General features: G+C 49.8%; 1 protein-coding gene across 6 annotated transcripts in view; it reads right to left on the bottom strand.

The window, feature by feature from the left end:
* Positions 1-23,961, bottom strand: part of ZNF541 (zinc finger protein 541) — a 41,903-nt gene extending 17,942 nt beyond the window's left edge. Inside the window, exons 1-9 of one of the 6 annotated variants that reach the window (XM_045077101.1) lie at positions 23,882-23,961; positions 22,526-23,616; positions 11,888-12,285; positions 8,137-8,380; positions 4,769-6,605; positions 3,007-3,065; positions 2,572-2,731; positions 2,171-2,338; positions 969-1,293 (exon numbers count right to left, since the gene is read on the bottom strand). In XM_045077101.1, coding sequence (XP_044933036.1) covers positions 969-1,293; positions 2,171-2,338; positions 2,572-2,731; positions 3,007-3,065; positions 4,769-6,605; positions 8,137-8,380; positions 11,888-12,188 — 3,094 coding nt within the window. In that variant the 5' untranslated portion in view covers positions 12,189-12,285; positions 22,526-23,616; positions 23,882-23,961. Of the gene's footprint in view, positions 1-968; positions 1,294-2,170; positions 2,339-2,571; positions 2,732-3,006; positions 3,066-4,768; positions 6,606-8,136; positions 8,381-11,887; positions 12,286-22,525; positions 23,685-23,744; positions 23,832-23,881 lie in introns of those variants that run through there. The other 5 variants (XM_045077104.1, XM_045077103.1, XM_045077102.1 and 2 more) reach the window with 5 other exon arrangements.
* Between the last annotated feature and the right edge of the window lie 427 nt (positions 23,962-24,388).

Raw genomic sequence — 24,388 nt, 5'->3', positions numbered from 1 at the left:
TCAGTCTCAGGAACCATCAGGGAAATGCAGCTGGAAACCACCTTACACATAGCAGGATGGTCACATGAGAAGAAAGACCACGACAGCTGACAAGGATGTGGGGAAGCTGGAACTTTCATACAACGCTGGAGAGAATTTAAAACATGTCTGTCATTTTGGAAAATGGTCTGGTGGTGACGGAAGTGGTTAAACTCAGAGCTCCCTATGACCCAGCAACTGCCCTCCTGGGAACATACGCGGGAGAAAAGGAAACATGTCCCACAGACACCTGAACACGGTGTTCAGGAGCACATAACTCACAGCAGCTGGAGGACAGAAATGCCCCAAATGCCCATCAAGTAAGGGACAGGTACGCAGAACGTGCCATGTCCAGACTGTGGGATGTCATCAGGCCCTAAAGAGGCGTGCGGCTGTGGCATACACTGTCACATGGATGTCTGTGGAGGCTGAGGCAGGAAGCTAGACAAAACGTCCCCCAAGGTATGAGCCCAGTTATACACAATGTCCAGAATGGGCAGCTCCATAGAGAGAAAGAGTAGAGGAGTGGTTGTTCAGGGCAGGGGGAAAAGGGGGCCCCAGGGTGTGTGTGACTGACTGCGTGGATCTGGTGCTTCTTTTGGGAGCGACAAAACTGCCCTAGGATTAGACAGCTGTGAGAATACTAAAGAAACACTGTCTGCTTCCAGGGGGTGATTTGTATGGTGTATGAATTCTGTTCTGGCCCAAACTGGTAAAATTACTCAAAGGGCGAGCAGGACGGTGGTCAGGGTCAACAGTCCCTGCGTTTTCTTTCTGGCTGTAAAATTCTTGCACCTAGAAGACTGCCGGTCCCAGGGGGTGCTGGGCTTCTCCCGAACAGCCGTGGGGCTCACATAGCAGGCCCGGCGCGGTGGGAGGGAGGGGACCCGGCCCCCCGCAGGCCCGCCCCACCTGGAGCAGAGACCACAGTCATGCCCGGCGTCACTCACCACGTATGTGGCTGATGAGTTTGTCAGGCCCAGCATGAGCAGAGGTGGAACAGAGGGTGTTGAAGTACAGCCCTGAGCCCTCCCGGATGGGGCTGAGCATGGGGGGCGGCGTGTAAGGGGAGCACTGGAACAGTCCCTTGAGGAGGCGGTCCACCAGGAACACCGGAGACCGCAGACAGCTCTGGTGGCATCCCCCCAGGCCTGGCTCCCCAAAGGACGAGGGTGGAGGAGGGATGAACAATGCCTTGGACTGGGGGCGCTTCTTCCGCTTCCGGTGTTGGCTGCCATCTTTGCTGTCTCTCTCTTCCCCATCTTTCTCTGGTCCCTGTGGAAGAAGAGAGTTCAGAACTCAGGGGATCTCCTGAGGCACCCCGCCACACAGATGTCTTTAGGATAGCGGGCGAGAGGGAACGGACTCCCACGACAGAAGGACACAGGACCTGCAGCCTAGCACGTCCATGCCTGGGGCCCTCAGAATAGGGAGCAGAACAGGGCCTCTGCACCTGAGCCAGACCCCAGACCCTAACTAAGCCACAGGATTCCTCCCCACACCCGTGCCCTCAAGGAGAGGCCTTGACTCAGGGGAATCTGAAAATAGGTGAGGCCAGTATCAGTTGTCAAAATGCCTGGCCCTTAGATAGTGGGGGGCAGAGAGGGCCACAGCTTGAGCAAATGAAAAATAGCAATAGGTCCTGCAAGACGAGCAAAGATATCCATGCAACCTGTCCCCATACCCCCGGGCTTGTCCGGCGGGATCCTCCAGTATGGGCTGAAGAGACCGGGCATGTGAACTTGCAATGCTCTCTGTCACCTCCATGCGATCTCTGCTCCTCTCTGCCAGTCCCACTCCTCCTCTCCTCCAGGTCTCTGCTCCCACACCTCGTCTGGGAAGAACCCCTGACCTCCTTAGTTTGAATCCCTGGTGCCCCCTCAGGATGCTCTCTTGCTCCCTCCAGTCCCCCTCACAGCCTGGCGGACAGGTCTACTCACTACCGGACCAACAGGTCCCGGGGAGGCGCAGTCACCAGAGTCTGCAGCGCTGCTCCCATAGGCAGACACCGCGGAGCAGAGGATGTTAGTGACTGAATGAGCTCGCTCCAAGACTCAAAGAGTTTTTGGACGTTTGGCCGGGCTTTCCCTCGGCCACTTCGGCCAGCAGGCAGGGGAAGCAGCAGGAAGAGAGCGGCCTGACCGGCACCCACCTTGGCGGTGCTCCCGACGGGTCGGTTCCCTGGAGCTACGGGCACAGGGATCCCTGGAGGGGCCACAGCCGTGTTGTCCAAGGACTTCTTAGCTCCTGGAGGACTCTGCCCATCCCCCTCTGGCCTCGGCACCTGTCGCAGTGGCTTGCAAAACTCCGTGCCAAACACCTGAATGCAGAGAATCGACGGCTCTGTAAGCTTCACTGGTGGGCAGGACAGGAAGAAGAGCGGCTCCAGCTAGGCCGCTCCAGAGCAGCCCAGACCTGACTCCTGGCCCCCTGCCCAGGCTCCCCCAAGGGGCACACCTCCATCCTGAGATAAGTGACGTCTGGTCGGTCGCGTACCCCCCGAAAACCTCCCAGAAGCCCCAGCAGCACAGAGCCAACTGCGCAACACTTCACCTGCTGCTCCTGCTTCCCTCGAGGTGATGGCCACTGGTCGCTGTGAAAACACATGTGGCTGCTCAGCCCTTTGTCTGTATAAAACATCTGGCTGCAATTCTTGCAGACATAAGTGCTCCTTGGCTCTGCCCAGTCTGTAGGGCCCCCATTTTGCTGGTTACTGTGGGGAAACACGGCAGGAGGGAAGAACGGGAGAAAGAGACTCGGCCCCCATCACTAATTTCTCTTTGTTTATTTAAGTCTGATCCCCTGCTAACACTTGATAAACCCTGGGAAGTGGAGAGGGGGTGCCCCGATCTTCATGGCCGGATGCATACCTCTTCAGGACTGAAGCATCCAGAACTTGGTGACTCAGGCCCAGCACACAAGAGCCACCAGAGGAATCGGAGGGTCTGAGTTCCCCCAGGCCGGGTGGGGTGTGTCCTCTGAACTTACCATCCACCTGCCACGTTCTCCTCCTTCAGCGGATGGGGGAGCCGGTAGATATTTCCACCCTGAAGATGAAAACACATCTGAGCCACCATGTTGGAAAGGAGGCCTACAAGACCTCCAACGGTCAGACTCTGAGACAAAAGCCCAGGTACAATTCTCCGTGACCTTGGAGGAGGACCCAGTGCCCTGGGGGTGGGGGGCACTGAACCAGAAAGATAGAACTGACAATTCAACTTCATCAAAAGTCCGAACTGCCATGCGTCAAAGGACCCATCAAGAGAGGGAAAAGACGGCCCCGGAATGGGAGAAAATCGCTGCAGGTCATGACCTGACAAGGGACTTGTATTCATAACATATAAAGAACTCCTACACAGCTCAGCAATGAAAAGTCCAACACCGCAACTTAAAAATGAGCAAAGGATCTGGAAGACACGTAACCCAAGAGGCTTTCCAAATGGCCACTAAGCACATGAAAAGGTGCTGGGCAGTTTCAGTCGCTGGGGCAAGTGGCACTTGAGATGCCAAGTCACAGCCACAAGCACGGCTGGGTGAACAAGCCTGGAGCACAAGCGGGGCTGATGAGGCCGTGAGGCTGGCGCCCTCCTGTGCTGTGGGTGGGGACGCTGAGTGGTGTGGCCTCTCTGGAAAAGTCCCACAGTCCCTCAGACTGAGTCACCATATGACCCAGCAATGCCCCGCTTCGGTATTTCCCGAGAGAGGGAAACCTACGTGCACGTGGACATTGTGCGGGAATGTTCACAGCAGTCACACAGACTGAGCTGCGGGAACAACGCCCGACAGCTGATGGACACATTCACAAAACATGACCCAGCCGTACGGGGAGTGTCACTCAGCCGCAAAAAGGAGCAAAGCACCAAGAGGTGCCACAGCATGACGAGCCTTGAAAACACCAGCCTAAGCGTGAGAAGCAGGCACAGAAGGCCACGCGGTGTGTGATTTTCAACTACTCCAACTACACGAAATGCCCATAAGGGGCAAATCTGCAGACACAGAAGATAGGTTCATTGTTGCCAGGGGCCAGGAGGGATGGAGAGATTGGGCAGGACAACGAAGGGTCCAGGGCCTCTTTGGGGGTGATGAAACGTTCTGGCGAAGAGCAGTAACAGACACCCAACCTTGTGAATATACTGAATGCCACTGGAGGATACACTTTAAATGGTGAGTTAAATGATACAGGCTGTTTAAAAAAAAAAGAAAAAAGAAAAAAAAAAGGCAGCTGTGGGGGTGGCGGGAAGGGTGCTGCACCTCGGGCCGGGGTAAGACAGAGAGGCCCCCCTCTCTGTGCCCAGACCCTGTGCCATCTGCAAGGACCAGCAAGAACCAGGCTACTACTGCTCGGCAGGGCCAGCCGGGGTCGTGACCGTGACTCCCATCAGGAGAGAGACGGTATTGCACGCAGAAATATTTACGGGGGCAGGCCCTCTACCTTTATATCCTCTGAAGAACTGAAGGAGGCCAATCCAAAAGGAAGTGAAAGGCAAACAGCAAGCAAGCAGGAAAAGCTTTGGGGAGAAAGCATCTGACAACTCGAAAGACCTCGTTCTCAGCTCTTTGGGGGGCAGGGGGCAGGAGGGACCACAGTCTCCACGAACATTCCTTTCCACCTCTCTAAACCTGCCCTGGAGGAACCCCTGAGATGAAACATGATGCCCGACCAACCAGTAAATGCGGGAGCAAGTCAGGAATGAGACTCCGGGCTGGAGCACAGGCAGGTGTTGGGTCTCGTGAGGGAGAGCCCAGGTACCTGGATTCTGTTGAAAATGGTCAGCTTGGACTTGGAGTCCTGGGGTGGCTCTGCTGGGGGCCCGGCCGAGGAGAAGGAGGCCATGGCTACCTGGCTCGGGGAGGCTGTGCAGCACATATCCATTTTCACCTTCTCCTTCCGGAAGCCTGAGAAGCGCTGGGACCTGGGGTTGCCGGAGAAGAGCCTGTAGCCTCCGCCCCGGGCGCAGGCCTGGCTCTTTTCCCCTTTTGTGGCCCCTAATGACGTGCTGTTCTCCGCCTGGGCCTGCTTCCCTGAGAGTGGGGCTCCAAAGGGTTCCTCCCCACCTAACTGGGTCTGCCGTGTGCCCCCAGGGGAGAAGATGTCCCCCAGGTCCAAGGTCCCTTTTGTGGATCTCAGCTGCTTGGCCAGAGAGGAGATGTCTGGATTGCCGGGGGTGTCCAATGATGAAGCCGTGAGGGACGGTGGAGCGATGGCCCCTTTAGGTCCTCCCTTTGAGTCCCGTCTGGTGCTGGCCGGGGAGGCCTCCCTGGGGAACACAGGCGTGATTTTCCTCCTGCGGGCTGGGGACCCCTCTGGCTCCAGGTTTCCGGGGCCAGCATGGAGAGAGTCGACGGGGGGTGCCAGCGGCGTTGGCTGCTGCGGCCAGGGCCCCGGCAGGGGCTTTAGGGCAGCCTGCTTGCCCTCGGACCCAGGGAGCTGGGAGAAGATCCGCTGGGACTTGGCAATCATCTGGAACACCTGCATCTGCTCGTGGCTCACCAGAGACTCCTGGGACTTCAGGAACAGCTGCCGGAAGAGAGGCGTGCCGTCCGACGGGAGCCCACTCGGCTTCTGGGCATCCTGAAGGCCCGGCTCCCCGGGGTTTTGCCACGAGAAGGAGTCACAGTCAAACTTGCTCTTCTTGGAAACCCAGGCGTCGTCTTCCCCACCGGCATATCGGGGATCACCGGAGGCTTCCCCAGGCGCCTTCAAGAGTGTGGCAGGGAAGGGCAATGTGTCCTCCAGATTGACAGTCCCTGGGCTGGGGGAGGGTTCCCCTGCAGGGGAGATGCTGCTGGGCCCCGGGCCTGACTCGCCACCCTCCCGGGACGGCATCGACGGGGTCTTGTGGACCATGAACACGTTGTTCCCTTTGCTCTTGGCGCAGCCAGGCAGGTTCCGGAGCCACTGGAAGTTGTGGCCAGCTGGCTGGGAACTGGCAGGGACAGTCTGGCCTCGGAAAAGAGGGAGGCAGGCAGGCAGGGGACCACCCTCAGGCCAGCCCTCCAGGCTGGGCGGCAGCGGGAGCACCGGCTCGGACTCAGTGGAGTCGGAGCCGCCGTTTTCCACGCCTCTCGAGTGCACAGCCGTGAACATGGCAGCGGCAGGCTCCTTCCGCAGGGGGCGAGGTTCCTCCGGAACGTCCGTGCTCAGGTTCCCAGGAGCCGCAGGGATGCCTGCTGAGGTGCAGGAGGCGGCCCCGGAAGAGGGTGCACAGAGACAGGCCACAGTCCTGCCCTCTCCGCCGTCTGCGGGCCCTGCGGCGGCCGGGACTGGCGAGGGAATCTTCTGGTGGACAATGCTGCTAACGATGCAGCGCAGGAGGTCTCGGTTGGGCAAGAGGGAGCCGGGGGACCGGGCTTCCGGGGGTGCTGGGGCGCGCAGGCCAGCGGGCGCAGGCTGGCTGGCTGCTTCGTGGGCCTGCGGGGACTCCCCGCAGGCCTCCTCTTCCGGGGGGGCCTCCTTCAGGATGCACAGGCCGTGCTGCACCTCGTAGTGGCGGCGCAGGGAGCGGTAGTCACAGTAGCTCTTGCTGCAGCCCTGCTCCATGCACACGAACGGCTTGGTCTTCTGGTGGGTGAGCATGTGCCCGGTCCTGCAGCCACACGGTGGGGGGGAGGGGGGGCAGTGAGTCAGCGGCAGCCTCCGCTGCCGCTTCCCGGGGGCCCCAAGGGTGTCCCCAGGGGGCAGTGGTGAGGCCATATCAGAAGCTATACATGCTCTGCCCCCCCGCCCCCATGAGGAGAGACCCAAGCGGCCACTGATGGCCAAATGCAAGGGGCACTCCTGTCCCTCACCTTTAAGCAGACCCTTCGTCGGAGGGAAAAAAAAAAAATCAATGAAAGGCCGACTTGCGTTCCCCAAAGTGAGTTCCCAAGGAACACCAGTCCCCCAGAGTGGCTCCCTGAGGACGTGGGCTCAGCTGGCAAGCAAGTTTTGAACAAACACTATTTGCTCCTTGGAGGATCAGAGCAGCAAATTTGAAAGCCACGCGGTAGGGAGACAAACCCCTCTTTCACCTCCTATGTCTCTCGGACTTATTTGTCCACAGAAGCGTTTATTCAAATAGCCTCTTGTAGAGTCCCTAAGGACTAAGGTTCTGCAGGATACGCTCAAGGAGATGCTTACTTCCCCACAACCCTTCCTTTAGCCCAAGAGTCATTGCTTTCTCCTAGCACTCCTCCAAGGAGACTGCTACCTGGAGCCTACCCCCCGGGGAAAAAAGATTACAGATGCCCCATCGGTAAAAACTTTCTAGCAATGTGCCTCCTGTAATTTCTACATTTACATCCTACTTCTGGCTATGTTAACATATTACAAGCATGAACAAGTAAGTCAGTCAGTCCTGCCCTAGGTTCCCAACAGCCCTAACCTGGACAGTAACCGCATGGCACATGGGGTTATCTCTAGAAGCCCTCCTCCCGAAACCCTTCTGAGGGAAGCTGAAGAGAAGGAGTTTAGGAGCCTCCTAAAAATGCAAGGGCTTGCCATCTCCCACTGTCAAGTCTCTGGGTTTGAAAAAAGTCTGTCCTGTCTCGCTAGCAAGAAAGGCTCATCATTTCCAAGATACTGAGAACAAAGGAATTCTGGCTTCTAACTCTTACAAGAGGCTTTATTTTTTTTTAAATCGAGAGTTTTTTTTTTTTTTTTTAAAGGAGTAAGAAAAAACAATGCTCCATTGCCATATTCTAGAAACAGGCATTTTGGAATCTCTCATGCCCCTGAATTAGTCCTACACACATGCCTCATGAGACGCAGATCTATCCTCCTTGGACACCTGCTGGGGACTCCGAGCATTTCTCTATATAGTTCGCCCAATTCCCTGCATGACAAAATTGCCTTGGAGTGAACCTGTATATGTCTTGAAACCCACAAGGGTCCTGCCTGCAATCAAGGCAGCGGTTTCCATCCTGGTGGGAACATGCTGGCTGGGCGGAGGGACCTGTCCCAGGCTGTGTGGACCCCGCGCTCCACAGCGGGCAGTGTAAGAACAGAGGGGCGTCCGTGCACAGCTCCCAGCCATCCAGGGAGCTGGACGGCTGGCTGGGGGGCCTGGTCTGGGGTAAGGGAGACCCAGGAGCAGCTCGCCCATTCCCCGCCAGCCCCCTGACCACACTCCAACATACAGGTGGTCCTGGCGCTTGAAGGCCTTGCCACAGATCTTGCAGACATGCTTCCTCTCCTGGCTGTGTGTCAGGTAGTGCTTGCTCAGGGAGCTGGCGCTGCTGAAAACCTTCCCGCAGAGGCTGCAGTCCAGGAGCGGGTTCTGGGGGGAAGCGTGCTGCCGCTTTCCTTTCCTGGCGCTCCCACAGGTGGCCCTGCCTCCATCATCAGCCTCCTTAGGTACCTTGAGGGCACCAAGCCCAAGGTCTAAACAGAGGGAGAGAGCACAGGTTATGGACATGTGGGGAAGTCAGAGGGCATGGCTAAGGCACTCAGTGAGTCTTGGGGCTGCAGCCTGCTGGGGCAGAGGGACCACGTCTATGTCATCCAACTCCAGCAGCTTTGCGCACAGAGAGAAGGGGGAGGGGGAGAAGGGACCCCTGGGATGGCACTTGGAGGGATGGTGGCGGTGGAATCTGAAGCACTTCTGAGACAAGGTGACCAGGATTTATGGCTAGACCATCCGTGGTGCTCTCAGAAGGCCAAGCCAGAAAAATAGAGTCCAAGACCTCAGCAAAGCACAGATCCTTCCTGGCAGCCAATTCCACTTCTGGGATGTTAAGGGAACAAACATGGATTTGTACGAAAATGTAGCTGGCAAAGCAGTTAACAGCAGCACTGCCTTTCCTGTTAGAAACCTCCTAGCATCTGATGAAAGGGCAGGCAGGACGCTCTCAGTGGTCTAGGACACAGCATTTAAGATAAAACTGGGGGAAAATATCTGACGACATGAATGGATATTCACACTGTGCTACTCAGTGAGAGAAGAGCGACCCGTTACAGAACAGAAGGAGACAAAACAATTTGAATAGAAAACAAGCTGAAAGCATGACATTGGCTGGGAGGACTCTTGGACACTTCTGTTTTCCTTTCCTCGTGTATCTGACTACATTTCTGTGTTTTCTGTATCCCTTTGGGTAAAATGTTTACAAACCATTCACCTGAGGACCCAGGAAGGGACAGGGAATGCTCAGGCGAGAGAGGGGTGGGACAGCATCTCAAGGGGCAGCATGTGGGGAGGAAAGAGCCTGCTTCTGTCCTGCTCCAAGGGACAGAGATTAGGTTTGGTTGTGCCCGACTGAAGAGAAGCAGATTTCAAATCACCAGAAACACAGGTGTGATGGATGCAAGGATGCTGTGGGCTCCTGCCGTCTCCAGTGCCTGGAATTCCCTCCCGGCAGACTCACAGGCACTTCCATAGTCATCTGGTGGACGGACCAACTGTGGGAGAAATCCCTGCTCTTTAGACTGGTCTTCATGACGGATCGGACTGCTTCATGAGATGGCGAGTTTAGAAACAATCTGAGGGGTTTGAAGAGACGGGGGTGGGGGTGGGAGATTGGGGTACCAGGTGGTGGGTATTATAGAGGGCATGGATTGCATGGAGCACTGGGTGTGGTGAAAAAATAATAAATACTGTTGTGCTGAAAATAAATTAAAAAAAAAAAAAGAAACCGCCACTTCTCCTGAGTGCTGTTGGGGGCAGGAGCGAGCACAGCAGGTGCAACCTGAGAGACATGGCAGAAAGGAGCCTGGATGACAGTCCCCCAGCTCTGTCCGGACTGTTTGTCCCACAACATGCCTGCTCTCCTCCTCATTGAGTAAGAAATTACTGCGGCAAGTGTTTGACTAATCCCAGCAGGTTAAATGCAGAAGAAAAGGACTCCTGCCAGAGAAGTCCTCAGCTCTGCCAAGCTACTGTAAAAATGCTCGTTACAGCAACTACGAACCCGGAAAACAAAACATCGTTTCAAAAAGTTGGCAAAGACACGGACAATCTGGTAGGGTCACTGGCCTGGGAAATGGCCGTATCTTCACAGAAGGCAGTGTTAGGAGAGTATTGGAAAACAGTGGACGTACGTTCTCTGATGGGCAGACCTACTTGGAGGAGTGGGCTCAGAGAACTCATCCAAAAGGAAGCACAGCATGTGAAAAGTTGTTCACAGAAACACAAGCGGTCTAATGAGCAGGAGTGCGGTCAAGTATGATGGAGTAGTGTGTGATGACAAGGGAATACCTCATGTAAGAAAGCGAATATGGTCGGTTTGAAAAAAACCTCTAATCGCATCACACCCTTGATGCCCCCATGCAAAGCTAGGCTTTTTCTGAGCTCCTTCACTTGTGTTTCCCAAAATCTACATGTGGGGGCCTGGCTAGGGAGTTTTCCTGATGGGACTTTTCTCTGTTTCCTAAGTTTTCTTTAATAACTGTGTGTTAGTTTCTTGATTAAGATGACAAACGCAAGTGTATGCATTTATATCGTCCTGAATGTAAGCTGGAGAAGTATAAGGAGACAGAACGTAATGATGGGCAATGGACTCCTCTTTAAATGCATCAGGAAAAGCTGAACTAGGTTAATGATTGGTAACACACTTTGCAGGGAGGGATGCGGAACCCCCTGAAAACCTGGCGAAGGCTGCCAGTTCTCTGTCCAGCAAAATGCTCACATATTCACACTACAAGCATTCTTTAGGTGGTTTCTGTGGCCTGAGTCGAGAACCCTAATTCCTGCAGCACCCTCAGGCCTGGCCCTGTGCTTACAACACTGCACCTGTCCCATGATTCCAGGAGTCCACCTTGGCCATCGTTCCAACAAGGGGACAAGGCTGAGCCCTTGTCTACTGTGTCTTGTGTGGAGAGGGGCTTTGGGACTTTCTCACTTTGGCAAGTCCTCAGGACCTTCCCAGAGCTGCTCCTGGAGCAGATGTTCACTGAATCCCTACTCAGCAGAGCCACCACAGACATGGCCTTCCATGCATGTAGTGTGATTGGAACCACCAAAGGGCTCTAGCTCAGTCAACCCATCTGAGCAACTGACCCACGAGCCAGTGGAAGAGTTAGCAGAAACTGAATTTGGAGCACCGGGGTAGCTCAGTCACTTGAGCACCCAACTCCTGGTCTGGGCTTGGGTCTGGAACTCAGGGTTGTGAGATCGAGCCTCCGAGGTAGGCTTTGTGCTCAGCGGGGAGTCGCCTGAGATTCTCTCTCTCCCTGCCCCTCCCCACGCATGCCCTCTCTCAAAGAAACAAATACATCTTTTTAAAAATTTTTGAAAATTGGATTTATCTTGTTGGGGAAGACTGAAAGCAAACCAAAAAACCAAGCCATTTAACTATTGCATCTGTTCTCTTTGTGCTCCTCTGCTGTTGGAGAGAAAGACTTGTCTGAGTCTGATATGAGCTCTACTGACACTGATGGAAATGAATGCTATCTGTCTCGTGCTCTACAGTCTGTGCAGTGATTTTCCACTCCTTTCTTCTCTTGCTTCTGACTGCTGATACTCTGCAGGGAAGCAGAGTGGACACTATCATCCCTCCACTTCACAGATGAGACACTGGGGCTGGGGAAGCTTAGCCAACCAAGTGACAGACGGGATCCCAGGTCACACTGTAAACGTGAAAAGGGCCTCTGAGATGTAATCAGTGGGAAAATCTCCTGTGAACTCAAATGTCTGCCCACACAACACACAAGATCAGGACATCCATGAATGGCCCAGTTTCTCAACATTATTCCTCCAGATCAATGTTTAGTTTCCTTGACTAGGAAGTTGGAAACAATTCCCAAGTTAAAAAAGAAACTGACTGTCCTCTGTTTCCTAGTCACCTGTGGAGGATACAAATTTTCATATCCAATCCATGCAGAAGCAACCCCTAGCTGGCCACAGGAGCTTTCGCACAACCCTCGAGGCCCTCGGACCCAGGTAGACAGCCTCACCTTGTAAGGAAGCCTGAGATTCCGGGTCTGCGAACTCCTCCAGCAGCTTCACAGAGTCACTGTCCTTCCCTGAGTAGAGGGACAGGGTGTCTAAGTTGTCCTCCAGCACCTCACTGGTCATGTCGGGCGTTGGGAGGCTGGGGTCCAGGTCCAAACCACTCAGGCCAGCATAGAGCAGGTCTCGTGTGCTGGGACCCAGATCCCGGTTGAGGGTGTCGCTGCAATTGAGGCTCTCGGAAAACGAAGGGAGATGCATCTCTGGAGGGAGGGCACCCTCATCCCCGAGGCTGTACTGGTCCATGGCTCTCCACTGCCAGGTCTTGGCCAAGAGCTACTCTCCAGACAAGCAAGGCTGTGTAAGGAGTCAGGGAGTAAAAGCTCTTGGTGCTGTCTAATTCCTGAAAATGAATGAGGAGGAATCAAAATTATGAGATGGCAATGCAGCATGGCAGATGGAACATGGACTTGGAGTTCAAACAGATCTGTGTTTGGGTCTGTTCTCTGCCACTTAACAGCCATGGGAACTTGGGCACCAAGTTATCACTTAAGCTCCACGAGCCCCAGTTTCCTCATCTGTAAACTGGGCATAAGAGAAACTCCATCATAAGGTTATTGTAAGGAATAAATGGAAGGATTTCTGGCAACATGGTGGACAGAACTGACCTCTTTCTCCAGCTATAAACACAGAGAAATATGACAAAAGAAAATTTTAATACGTAGCCAAGCTCAAGAGAGAGGCAAAACCCCATGTGCCAGCAACAAAGAAAAAATGCAAAGGAAACTCAGAAGTGTAGGCTCAAGTCAGCCAGACGGCAACGTCAGACTCTGATACTAAGCCTCTTGTCCAATATGGCGGCAACTGGTCATACAGGGTTGTGAAGTACGTGACATGGGACTGGCCCAAACTGAGACATGCCATGAGTCTAACCCACACACTGGATTTGGAAGACTTAGTATTTTTTTTTAAAGATTTTATTCATTTGACAGCGATCACAAGTAGGCAGAGAGGCAGGCAGAGAGAGAGGGGAAGTAGGCTCCCCGTTGAGCAGAGAGCCCAATGCAGGGCTAGATCCGAGGACCCTGAGACCATGACCCGAGCAAAAGGCAGAGGCCCAACCCTCTGAGCTACCCAGGTACCCCAAGACTTAGTATTTAAAAAAAAAATAAGTTTAGTATGTTTTTATATTACTACATGTTAAAATGATAATATCTTGGATACAGTGGGTGAGATATGTTATAAGATGAATCTCATCTTCTTCTATTTAGTTTTTCAATGTGGATCCTAAAAAAAACTTTATATATATGATTCATATTATATCCCTATTAAAAAAGAGCATTATCCAGGGAGCTGCAACCCAGGGCCATAACTGACACAGGAGAAAAGGAAACAGGGTCCTGAGCTTGCAGGAAGTAGAGATCTGGGACCTTGGAAGAGCCTAGCCATGCATGGGAAAACTACACAATCAAAAAGAAAAACTCTGCACATGGGGCACCTGGGTAGCTCAGTTGGTTAAGCATCTGCTTTTGGCTTAGGCCATGATCCCAGGGTCCTGGGATCGAGTCCCATGTCAGGTATTCTGCTCAGCGTGCTTCTCCCTCTCAAATAAATACATAAAATCTTAAAAAAATAAAATAAAAGAAGAAAAATCTGCACACAAGCCAGAGTGTACCCCCAAGAGTCAGGAAGAAAATGGGCAATGAGAGACAATAAAACCCAGCATGAGAAAAAAGTAAGTCAGTACAGGGCAAGACCAAACATTTTTAAAAAGAAACAAGTGAAACACTCATGAAGACATTTAAACCAAGAGCTCACTTAGAAGGGCTAAGCAGCAGAAGAAACAGGGCTGAAGAGAGAAATAATGAATCGACAGAGCAATCTGAGGAAGTACCCCCAGGATCCAGCAGAGAGAGAGAAAGAAATGGAAAACACAAATCGGAAGCTGAGAGAGTACAAACAGAGAAGCAAATGCAAAAGAGTAACAGTGTCTGATAGGCATCCCTCCCACAAAGAGGAGAGAACACAGAACACATGACATATATTTTTAAAAGATTTTATATTTAAGTGATCTTTATACCCAGTGTGGGGCTTGAACTCACAACAAACATCTCCAGGATGAAGAGTGGCAGGCTCCACTGACTGAGCCAGCCAGGCGCTCCAGGAGAAATGACATTTTAAAGAGATATTGGCGGAGAAGTTTCCAGAATTGCAGGGACACCAGAATTAAGCTCATAATTCCTGAAGATAATTGGTTAATGCCAAGTGGGGCAAAGACAAGCAGGATAAGTAAAAGTGAATTCACTCCTCAACCCACAACAGTAGAACTGCTGACCACTAAAGACAGAGAGAAAATCCTACAAAGGACCAGAAAGAAGAGGCAGACAGTCTACAAAGGGATGATGACTAGCCTGCTGGCAAACATCTCAAAAGAGCAAAGTCTAGGAGACCAGGTATAGCACTGCCAGCAGATGAATGCAGGGTGAGAGCCAGCTCAGAACTCAACATGCAGGGAAACTAGTATTAAGAGTGTGCAACAAAGACGTTTTCAGACAAGGCATAAGAGGTTGCACATAGACCTTGGCTCAAAGGCTAATACAAGTTTTGAACCATTTGGGAAAGAAAAGACAAGGTTTAACTTTGTACTTTACCCATGCTAAAAAAAAAAAAAATCCAAGTTTAACTACCAAAAGAAAAGGAATAAACTATGTAACATCTGAACTAGTAGAATTTAACCCACACCCAAAAAGAGAAAAAAGACTCAAATGACTAAAATTTGCAATTAAAGCAGAAACAAAACCAGAAAAGACTATAAAAGATTACTATGAACAACTGCATGCCAACAAAGAAGGTAACTTGGAGAAAAATGGACAGATTCTAAAAAGACACAAATTACCAAACTGACCCAAGAGGAAAGAAACTATCTGCATAGCCATGTAAGAAGGAAAAAGATTAAGTTAGTAACTTAAAAACTTCCTACCCATGCCACCGCAGAAACAATGAAAAAAGTCAGCTTTATTGGAACTCTGGAAAATAGCCAATGGTTTACTGCAAACAAACCAACCCTGAGCAAGACAAAGGTGAATGAAACATGGTCCTGTGGCATTTTAACTTATTCCTGTCTCATCCCCCTTCCCCCCCACACCAGCTGTGGTTTTGAAGGCAGAAGCCACATTCTGGTGTGGGATCCTAGTGCAGAAGGCAGCAGAGATCTTGTTCTCACACCTGAGCTTGTCTGTCTTGACCTGTCAGATGGAGGTCTAACACGGAAGTCTTGCCTTGATTTTACCTAACTTGGAATTTCTCAGGAGAGAACAGCCATGAGGATGGCATTTGTTGAAAATATTAAAGGTCACATTGTACACACAAAATTAATATAAGTGTATATTAATTATACTTCAACAAAAAATGCTCAGAAAATAAAAAATAAAAACAATGCGGCAGATGAGGCAGCCCAGGGCAAAGGATATTAATCGGGGCCAAAAACAAATTTGCCACTGAAAGTCAGGGAGGAAGAGCTGGACAGTGAGAGGCTTTGAAGAGTCAGGGCTCTGAAAAGCTTCCATGCTGACAGTTTCTTATAAAACTAAGCATGGTTTCACTGTACAATCCAGTCATCACACTCCTCCGTAACTGCCTGTGAGCTGGAAACTTATGTCAACACAAAACCTGCACTCAAATGTTTATAGGAGCTTTATCTGTAACTGCAAACAACTAGAAGCAACCAAGATATCTCCCAATAGGAGAACGGATAACCAAACTCTGGCACCTGTGTACAATGGAATGTTATTTGGCAATAAAAACCAAGGAGCTAGGGGCACCTGGGTGGCTCAGTCAGTTAAGCATCTGTCTTCAGCTCAGGTTCTGGGATTGAGCCCTGTACTGGGCTCTCTGCTTGGTGGGGAGCCTACTTCTCCTCCTCCCTCTGCCCTTCTCCCCCTCCCCCCAGCTTGTGCTTGCTCACACTCTCTCTCTCAATAAATAAAATCTTAAAAAAAAAAAAAAAAGCCAAGGAGCTGTCGAGCCACAAAAACACATGGAGAAAACTTAAATGCATGTTGCTAAGTGAAAAAAGCTGGTCTGAAAAGACTACATATTATATGATTCCAACCATATGGCATTTTGAAAAAGACAAAACTATAGAGACACTCAGAGGCTGGTGGTTGCCAGGGTTTGAGGGGAGGGCGGAGGGATGAATAGGTAAAGCAAGACGAGACTTTGAGGGAAGTGAAATTACTCTGTGTGGTTCATGTAACAGTAGGTACAAGACATTATACATTAGCCAAAACCCACAGAACTGCACAACACAAAGAGTGAATCCTCATGTAAACTACAGACTCTAGTTAACTAAGAATAAAATAAACTTTAAAAATAAAAACCATCCACATTGGGGCGCCTGGGTGGCCCAGTGGGTTAAAGCCTCTGCCTTCGGCTCAGGTCATGATCTCAGGGTCCTGGGATCGAGCCCCACATTGGGCTCTCTGCTCAGCAGGAAGCCTGCTTCCTCCTCTCTTTCTGCCTGCCTCTCCACCTACTTGTGATCTCTGTCTGTCAAATAAATAAATAAATAAAATCTTTTAAAAAACAAAAAACAAACAACAACAAAAAACCATCCACATGTTTCAAGGAATCAAGAAGGCCATGTGTCCAGGGTAGGCACATGCTCAGAAAACATTTGTGAAGGCTCTAAGCTCTTACTTCTGGCTGACTTTGGGTCTGTGAACTCCTGCTGAGCGCAGAAGTTGTGTCCCAACTCTCAACATAGAGCCCCACTGCAACGACCAGATGTATTTTGACTCCAGGCACTTAAGGAAATCTATGACAAATCATAGCTGACTGCTGACTAACAGAACAGAGACTTTGCTGATCACGCACGACAAAGAATACAGTCTACAGCGAGCATCTACAAAAGTCACTAGCCAAACATTATAACTCATAAGGAGTGGCCAGCAACAAAACTTGGGGTAGAGGGAAGGAGAATATGATTCCAAGAGTCACCACATTACAATATTAAAAATGTCCACTTTCTCAACAAAAATAATTACAAGGTAGGCAAACAAAGTATGGCTCAATGAGAGGGCCAACTGTTTCACACAAACGATGGAATCAAACAGTATCGGCCTTTTACATCTGGCTGCTTTCAGGAAGAATAGCATTCTCAAAGTAAATCACTCTGCAGTGTGCACTATTCCTTCATGACTTTGCGGACAGACGATTTTCCATCGTCTGCATATAGCACATTTTCTTCATCCATTCATCTGTTGATGCGTATTTGGGCTGTTTCCATTTTGGGCTATTATGAATAATTCCATCCTCGCCTAAACATTTAGAAAATCCTTGATGACTCACTGGTAACAAATCTGGTGGATCCTAGAGTAACTGGAGTTCGGGTCCAGACTCCTAGGCTATTGGTTTCTACTGTTTTTAAACTTTCCAGGTTGAAAAGTAGTTGAACAGCTATGCCCAGAACACCTGCATTTCATGCAGCTACCTGCAATCTGGGTGTGGAGCCTATTGGAGGAGCTCAAAAGGGGAACACAGGCCCACAAGAGTACAACTCTGAGACCCAAGTGAGTTCTAGAATTCAGAATATGGGTAAATCAATGAAAAACACTGTATGTTAAGTAAACTTCAGTTGATCTGGGGTAGCACCTGGTAACCAAATCACTATTTCTGCATCAACACCTGTGATGACTCTGAATGAACGGAGTTTAAATACTATAAAAGGTAACCTGTGAGTTCAGGTTTGCCCACCCAGTAGGTCTGCGACCCTGTGGCATTGTCAGAATTTTTCTGGTTTCCAAATTGCAGAGAAGGGAGTGTGGGCCATAGAAATTTATATTTTGAGGCAAAACAAATTTCTTCAGCACTACAAAGAGGAGAGAAGCCATCTCTTCTTTTCAGATTCCAATAATAAAAACAAGCTAATAAAAGAAAATAGAAAATGTTGTTTAAAATAAACATGAAACCATGTTTAATAAAATAAAATATGAAGCATTTTTCTCCTTCTCAGAGATTTCCATGCACGAGTTCACTTTCTTCTCTCTACAACCTGGAGGTTGGAGCTGTATCACTTCCATTTTACAAAGAAGGAAAGGACATGATGGACTCTGAGATGCTGAGTAATTTGTCCAAAGTCACATGTCTAACGAGGTGTTGAGCTGGACCTTAAACCCAGATATTCTGACTTTATAGCTTGTGTTCTTACCCACTACACAATACTAATTCATCATAAATAAATTTACACTGCATAACACCAAATAATCTAGAAAGCACAAAAGGTTCTGGATGGGGCAGAATTCCCCACAGGCCAAGTCATGTGCTTTCCAGCATACTCCCATAGTCCACAGGACAAACTGGTCTCATTACCACTTGGGGCAGGCATGCCCAAAGTCCAAAGGCCATGTTTTGATATTTACATCCTTTTCCAGGTTGTAAAGCAACCCCTTGCTCAGCCAATATTGAACTTGTTCTTGTTCTGTCAACAGATAAATTCAATTCAACAAGTTTTAGCACCTTCTAGATACAGGGCTCCCTGTTAATCCCTGTGGGGCAGGGTTTGTGGTCCCCTGGAACCTTGCCGACATTCCCAATTCTTTCCAAGAATTTTATAATTTAGTGCTTTCATTCAGAGAACAACCTAAGAGAAGAAAATCAGTCTATGAGAATTATTGGTTTACTACCTTATAACCCAGTACTACCATGTGATTTCCACACCCGGGATATGTTTATAATTGCATGAATGCCAAAAGGGATGATTTTAATTGCCACAGGCTAATGAGAAGGCGACAGAGGTGGATTTAGCTCATAACAAGGTCTTTGGGGTCACCTAAAAGCTAACAGACATCAGGGTACAAATGGGTCTTGTGGCAGTTTGAACTGAGGAAAAGGACAGGAGACCTGAGACATAACAGGGTCTGCTAAACCCACAGCAGCCCAGTACAGCCTTCGACAAGATGTTTGTTTCAAGAAAGCTGTTCGGTTTTAGCAAAATAGCACCCCTCCCACTAAACTGATGTTTGTAATTTGAATTACATTGGTTTGGTTGCTTTGTTTTACATTTAATTTGCAAATTGATTCTGGCTTTATGGTACCACAAGAACTGTAAGCTTTAGGAACATATGCCTTGTTTTATCATCATTTATGCCTTGTTTAATAGTTTAAAAAAACAACTTAAGCCAACGCTAGGGATACAAAGCAATTTTAATGTTTTTCTTTTTAAAAAGGCCTGTCATTCTATGACTGGAGGGAGTGTAAGGAGACAGGGATTCTCCTGTGAAAAGCTACAGCCTCTTGGGAAATTAGTCTACCATACATTCTAGCCTGCAGCAACAGGTACACACTTTGGTAAGGAACATTTACTGGGGCATCGTTTGGATGGAAAGGAGGGAACAATCTAAACACCGCCTGTATGAAGGGGTTTTATTTCACCCACAATTAATCTGAATATTTTTCTATTTGTTGTCAAGTTGAAAAATCTGTAGACTTCTTTTGGACTGAGCCTCGCTGTCCTAAAGAATTCTGTGTGCTGATGGAAACCGTCTACATCGGCGCTGTGTGACGACAGCCGCCAGCCACAAGCCGCTGATGGGCACCTAGAAATGCAGGAGCTGCAACTGAGCAGCTAAATTATGTATTTTATTGAAGTGTCATTAAATGCTAGTGTACATAGCTACAAGTGCCTGGCAGCTACCACACTGGACGCGCGCTGCTCTGCAGTTTTCTTACTGGAGGCATGTTTTCCGACTTCTATTTCAGAATCTTGGAAGGGGGACGCCTGGGTGGCTCAGTTTGGGGACCGTGACTCTTGATCTCCTGGCTGCGAGTTTTAAGCCCCATGTTGGGCATAGAGCTTACCATAAATAAATAAGTCTTAATGCTAAAACAACAACAACAACAAAAACCTGAAGCTCTGTCAATTGCAATAACAACTTTCAAGAGAAGCTTTGCTATTACAATGAAGCCACAGCTGGAGCTGAGAAGGGCAGCTGCTCGGACTGAGCAGACACTGTCCGGTTTGCCAGGGTCCCCACCAAAACCTAATCTCTCACCCTCTCCCACCTCACTCATTTCTATGCCCTGCCAGGCCCCTGGAGAGCTCTTTCCTTAGGACCCTGATTTCCTTAGGACCTGATTTCCTTGGGACTAACCTCTCTCTGAGTAGCTTTACCAAATGAAACCCTTCAACAGCATCTTGCCTGGCACGGAACTAACTCTGGTCAAAGATAGCTTTCTGCTTTCCTTTTGCCAATGAGTGACAAAATCCCATTCCTTTTTGAAAAGCTCCAACCTGCCATTCTGCCTGCTTTTCTTCCTTCTTTCCTTCCTTTTTTTCCCCCCCGCCAAGCACCATTTTCTCCTTTCCCTCTCTGCATCAGTGTTACCACAAAGAAAGTGATCACACCCAAAGCTGGGAAATAAGAGCGACTTGCAGCTTTTACCCTGGGGGTGCAAATTCTTTCCCTGTTTTCCCACCCCAAACATTATCGCCACTATAGGCCTGTTCTGTCCAGCCCATGTGGTGCTTTCTTTTTTGCAATTGGGTTTGTCACCGACATTTTTCTTAATGGGGAGATTTCAACTAAATATATTAATGTCTGGCTTCTCTTGAAAATTGTTAGGTTTTGCATTTCCTGAGAGTTCTCTGTAGGAGAGAAGTGAGGGACAACTGCCTCCTCCTAACAGACATTGCCACAGTCCTCAATTTCTTCCTGCCTGGCCCCTGTCATCTTCATCATCATCATAAACCCAGCAATAGCAGCAGACTTCTCTGGCTTTGCCATGCGCCAGGCCCTCCTTCAATCACTTATGGATCATCAAATCCCCACAACGCCCCTTTCGGGCACATCCTCTCGTTTTAACCCTATTTTACAGATGAGGAAAATTAAGTCCAGAGAAGTAAAGTAACTTGCCCAAAATCAAGGTTTTGGGTTTTTTTGTTTTGTTTTGTTTTCAAAATCAAGGTTTTTGACTACCCAGGGGAATCTGATGTCAAAGCCCTGCCAGGTAACCACTCTGTACACGAGGATTCCGTCCCCGAGCCTGGGACTTCTGCCCTACATTCTGTAGCTAGTTTCTTAAGCTGACCAACCAAAGGACACTCCCTCCCCCTGGCCATGGAACCAAAATAATTCTAACAAGAGGGTTAACTCTTCTCCTCTGATTGCTCATTAAAAGAGCAGATTTAGGGGCACCTGGGTGGCTCAGTGGGTTAAGGCCTCTGCCTTCAGTTCAGGTCATGATCCCAGAGCCCTGGGATCGAGTCCCTTATAGGGCTTCTGCTCAGCAGGAACCCTGCTTCCTCCTCTTTCTCTCTGCCTGTCTCTCTGCCTAGTTGTGATCTCTGTCTGTCAGATAAATAAATAAAACCTTAGAAAAAAAATAAAAGAGAAGATTTATCAGGAGAGAGAAAGAAGACATGGAGGAATCAGAAGGCAAGGACTATGCTTTCCAGGAAAATTTTTTTACCAGAGAATTAACTAAGGGAGGAAAAGAGACCTCAGAGCTTCTCATTCCAAAAGCTGATCCTAGCATAAAATGCAAAAAAACATTAACATCTAGAACAGCAGTTTTTAAAGGGAGGTGGGTGGGAGTGGGGAGCCCTGGGGTCTTCAAGAGCCTTCCAGCAAGTCTTCAAGGTCACAGCTATTTTCATAATAATATTCAGACATTATCTGCCTTTTTCATTCTCAGTGAAACTTTCCAGAAGCTACAGGGAATACCTCAAAAGGGTGAATGCAGAAGCAGATATGAGATTCCAAATGATTCTAAAAGCATAAAACAATGTCACTGTTCTCACCAAATTTTTTGTGTTCTGAAATACAGTCTTCTGAAAAAATTTTTTTAAATAATCAACTTTGTTAATATACAATGAGTTTATTAGTGTTATTTTTAAATGAATAAATATTTTAAAAACTTACTAAACTTCCAATACACCAAATATCAGCATATACAGTTTGTACACACAACCTCTCTGGAGTCTTCAATGATTTTTAAGTATAAGGGGCTCCTAAGACCAAAAAGTTTGAGAACTGCAGCTCTAAAAAGGAAAAGTCCTGCATGTGCACATGTGGCTAACACAGAAAGAAACCCTAAAGCAAATATTCCATAGTGATGGCCAGTGGCATGTTTTGTAAGGGCTTCACGCTGTCTTTAAATGCCTTTGAAATTCATGATCACCATTTAAGGCTTCAAATAAAGAAAATGTTCTGGTCTCTCTCAAAACAAAAAACCACCACAACAACAAAAAACAAAATTAAGTTCTGGCAACAGTGTCCTGGCATTTGCACTGACTGGTAGGTATCACTTAGATGGGGCACACAGTCTGGCTTACCACACTGCAGGCCTTTGCCTGCCTGTCCCTGGAGGTATCTAACTTGCTACCCTGAGCCATGGCAGGGGGTTGGGGGGTAGCATTTTTGCAATCAACAATGAAACATACATCAGTTTAATAAATGTCTACATTCCTCCAGAGGAGTCAGCTTGCACTACAAATAACCTTTTCCTTATCTGACTTCCCAAAGCAGCAACTTGTAATTGTTTCACCATCCCTACAGAGACTCTTGGATCGATTAGAAACCCTTCTGAGAAAGAAAGGAATTCATCTGACAATCTTTGGACAAGGACAAAAGAAGAAAACTCACCAGGAGAAGAGCAAACGAGTGAATCTCCAGGGAACAGGAGGGCCCAGGTTAAGCCCCTCAGAGAGGGGATTCAGGCAATCGGCAGACCACTGGCTATTTCCTCCTGGAATTCTGGGTAGTAAATTCAGGACACTCATCCAACTTCTTTTGCCCTGAAAGCAGGTGGTGGAAAGGAAGAGGCATTCAGAACTTGGGTCCCCAAAGAAGCAAGCACACAGGTGTGAAATTGGGAAAGATGGGCAATATTTGGAAGAAGGAAGAAAGCAATACTAAATCTGGGCAATCTAGATGGTACAGGGGCTTTGTTGTTAAGGGAAATCTATTTTTTTCTTCCTTTCCTTATTGTCCTTCCGTGGTAAGGGACCTGGAGGTTTTGCCAGGAAAAGCCTAATTGGGGTAGAACTGGTGATGAAAAAGGATTTTTGCTGAAAAGGGTTGGAAAAACAAATATCACATGAGATATTGGAAGAACCGAGTTGGTCTGTTATCAGCAGAAAGAGACTACAAAAAGGGGGACTCTTGGTGGGAAGAAACAATTTTTGTTGAAAAGTGATCCTTAATGGAGAAAGAATCTGGAAATGAAAAATACATATACATATATATACATATATATATATATATATTATTATTATTATTATTATTATTTATTTTTTTTTTTTTTTGGCTAGAGGAAGTTCCTAAAAGGAGGACGAGGGGTATAATCAAATAAGAGAGGAGGGATTTTTGTTTTTGCTGGAAGATCCTATAAACAAATAAATCTCGGTCTCCTATTCAGAAAAAAGGGGATTTTTAGCAGAAGGCCTGGAAGCTAGGGTGAATGCAAGGCCTCGGTGCAGAAAGTGCGGAGGTCGGTAGGGCCCCGAGGCGCGAGCTGGAGAGCTGTGAGAGGGCAGTTGGGGCCTGCGGGGCGGGGAGGAAAGAAAGGGCATGCAGCGGACCAGGGACCCCAGAGGAGAGTCTTCTCCAAGGGGGAAGTGGCTGCGGGGGTGCAGCGGGGCCCGGAGCTGTTGGGGTGCAGAAGGTGCGTGCGTGTCGCAGGGTGAGGGGTGCCCGCGGCGCCTGCTGCGCTCCTCGAAAAGGAGATGGACCCCCTAAAAAACAAATATATAAACGAATTAGATTTTAAGAGGGGGGGGAGGGGTTGAAAAGTGAGGAGGGGCGGGAAGGGGGGGGTAGGGAGGAAAGGGAAGGGGCAAGGGCAGCAGCAACCGGGTTTTACCCGCCCCCGGGGGCTCGCGCGCCGGCCTCGAGCCTCGCGCCTGGCGGGCCTCCCAGCGGCCCCCTGCCTCCCTCGCGCTGCCCGCCGGCCGGGCGCGCACGCGCACCCCGGCCGGCCCCCCGGAGCGGCCGGCTCACCCGCGGCGCGGGCGCGCGTGCGTGGCTGTGGGTCGCCTCACGACGCCCAGGGCGGCCTCGCGCGCCCCTCGCGCCGCCCGGGCTCCCGGCGCGTGCCGCCCGGTGGCGAAGTCTCCGCAGCTATTGGGCCTCCGCCGAGGGGCGGGGCCACGCGAGGGGCGGGGCTTTGGTGCGGTCAGGTGACCAGCGGCGGGCGGGAAAGGAGGCGGTTGGTCGCCATTTTGCGAGGAGGGCCGTTGAGGGCGGGAGAGTGTCAAGGCGGAGCCCGGGAAGGGGCGGCGGGGGGAGGGGCCGGCCCCCCAACACCCGCACCCACACGGAGGCCGGGAGGTCGGGAGGCCGGCAGCCCCGGCCATTGTTCCTGGAGGGCGACTTTAGAACGTAGTGGCAGGGCACTCGGACTCCCTGCGGCCGCTCCGAGAGGCGGTGGCCAGCGGTGGGAGCTCCGAGGCGGGGGCCACCCTGGCCGGGTAGTGGAGCCCAGCGAGGCAGCCCCTTGTGTTCCCG

The sequence above is a fragment of the Mustela putorius genome, unplaced genomic scaffold (assembly GCF_011764305.1).
Source record: "Mustela putorius furo isolate JIRA1106 unplaced genomic scaffold, ASM1176430v1.1 tig00000196_pilon_pilon_pilon, whole genome shotgun sequence".
NCBI lineage: Eukaryota > Metazoa > Chordata > Mammalia > Carnivora > Mustelidae > Mustela > Mustela putorius.
This window is presented reverse-complemented; position numbering and strand designations above follow the sequence as displayed.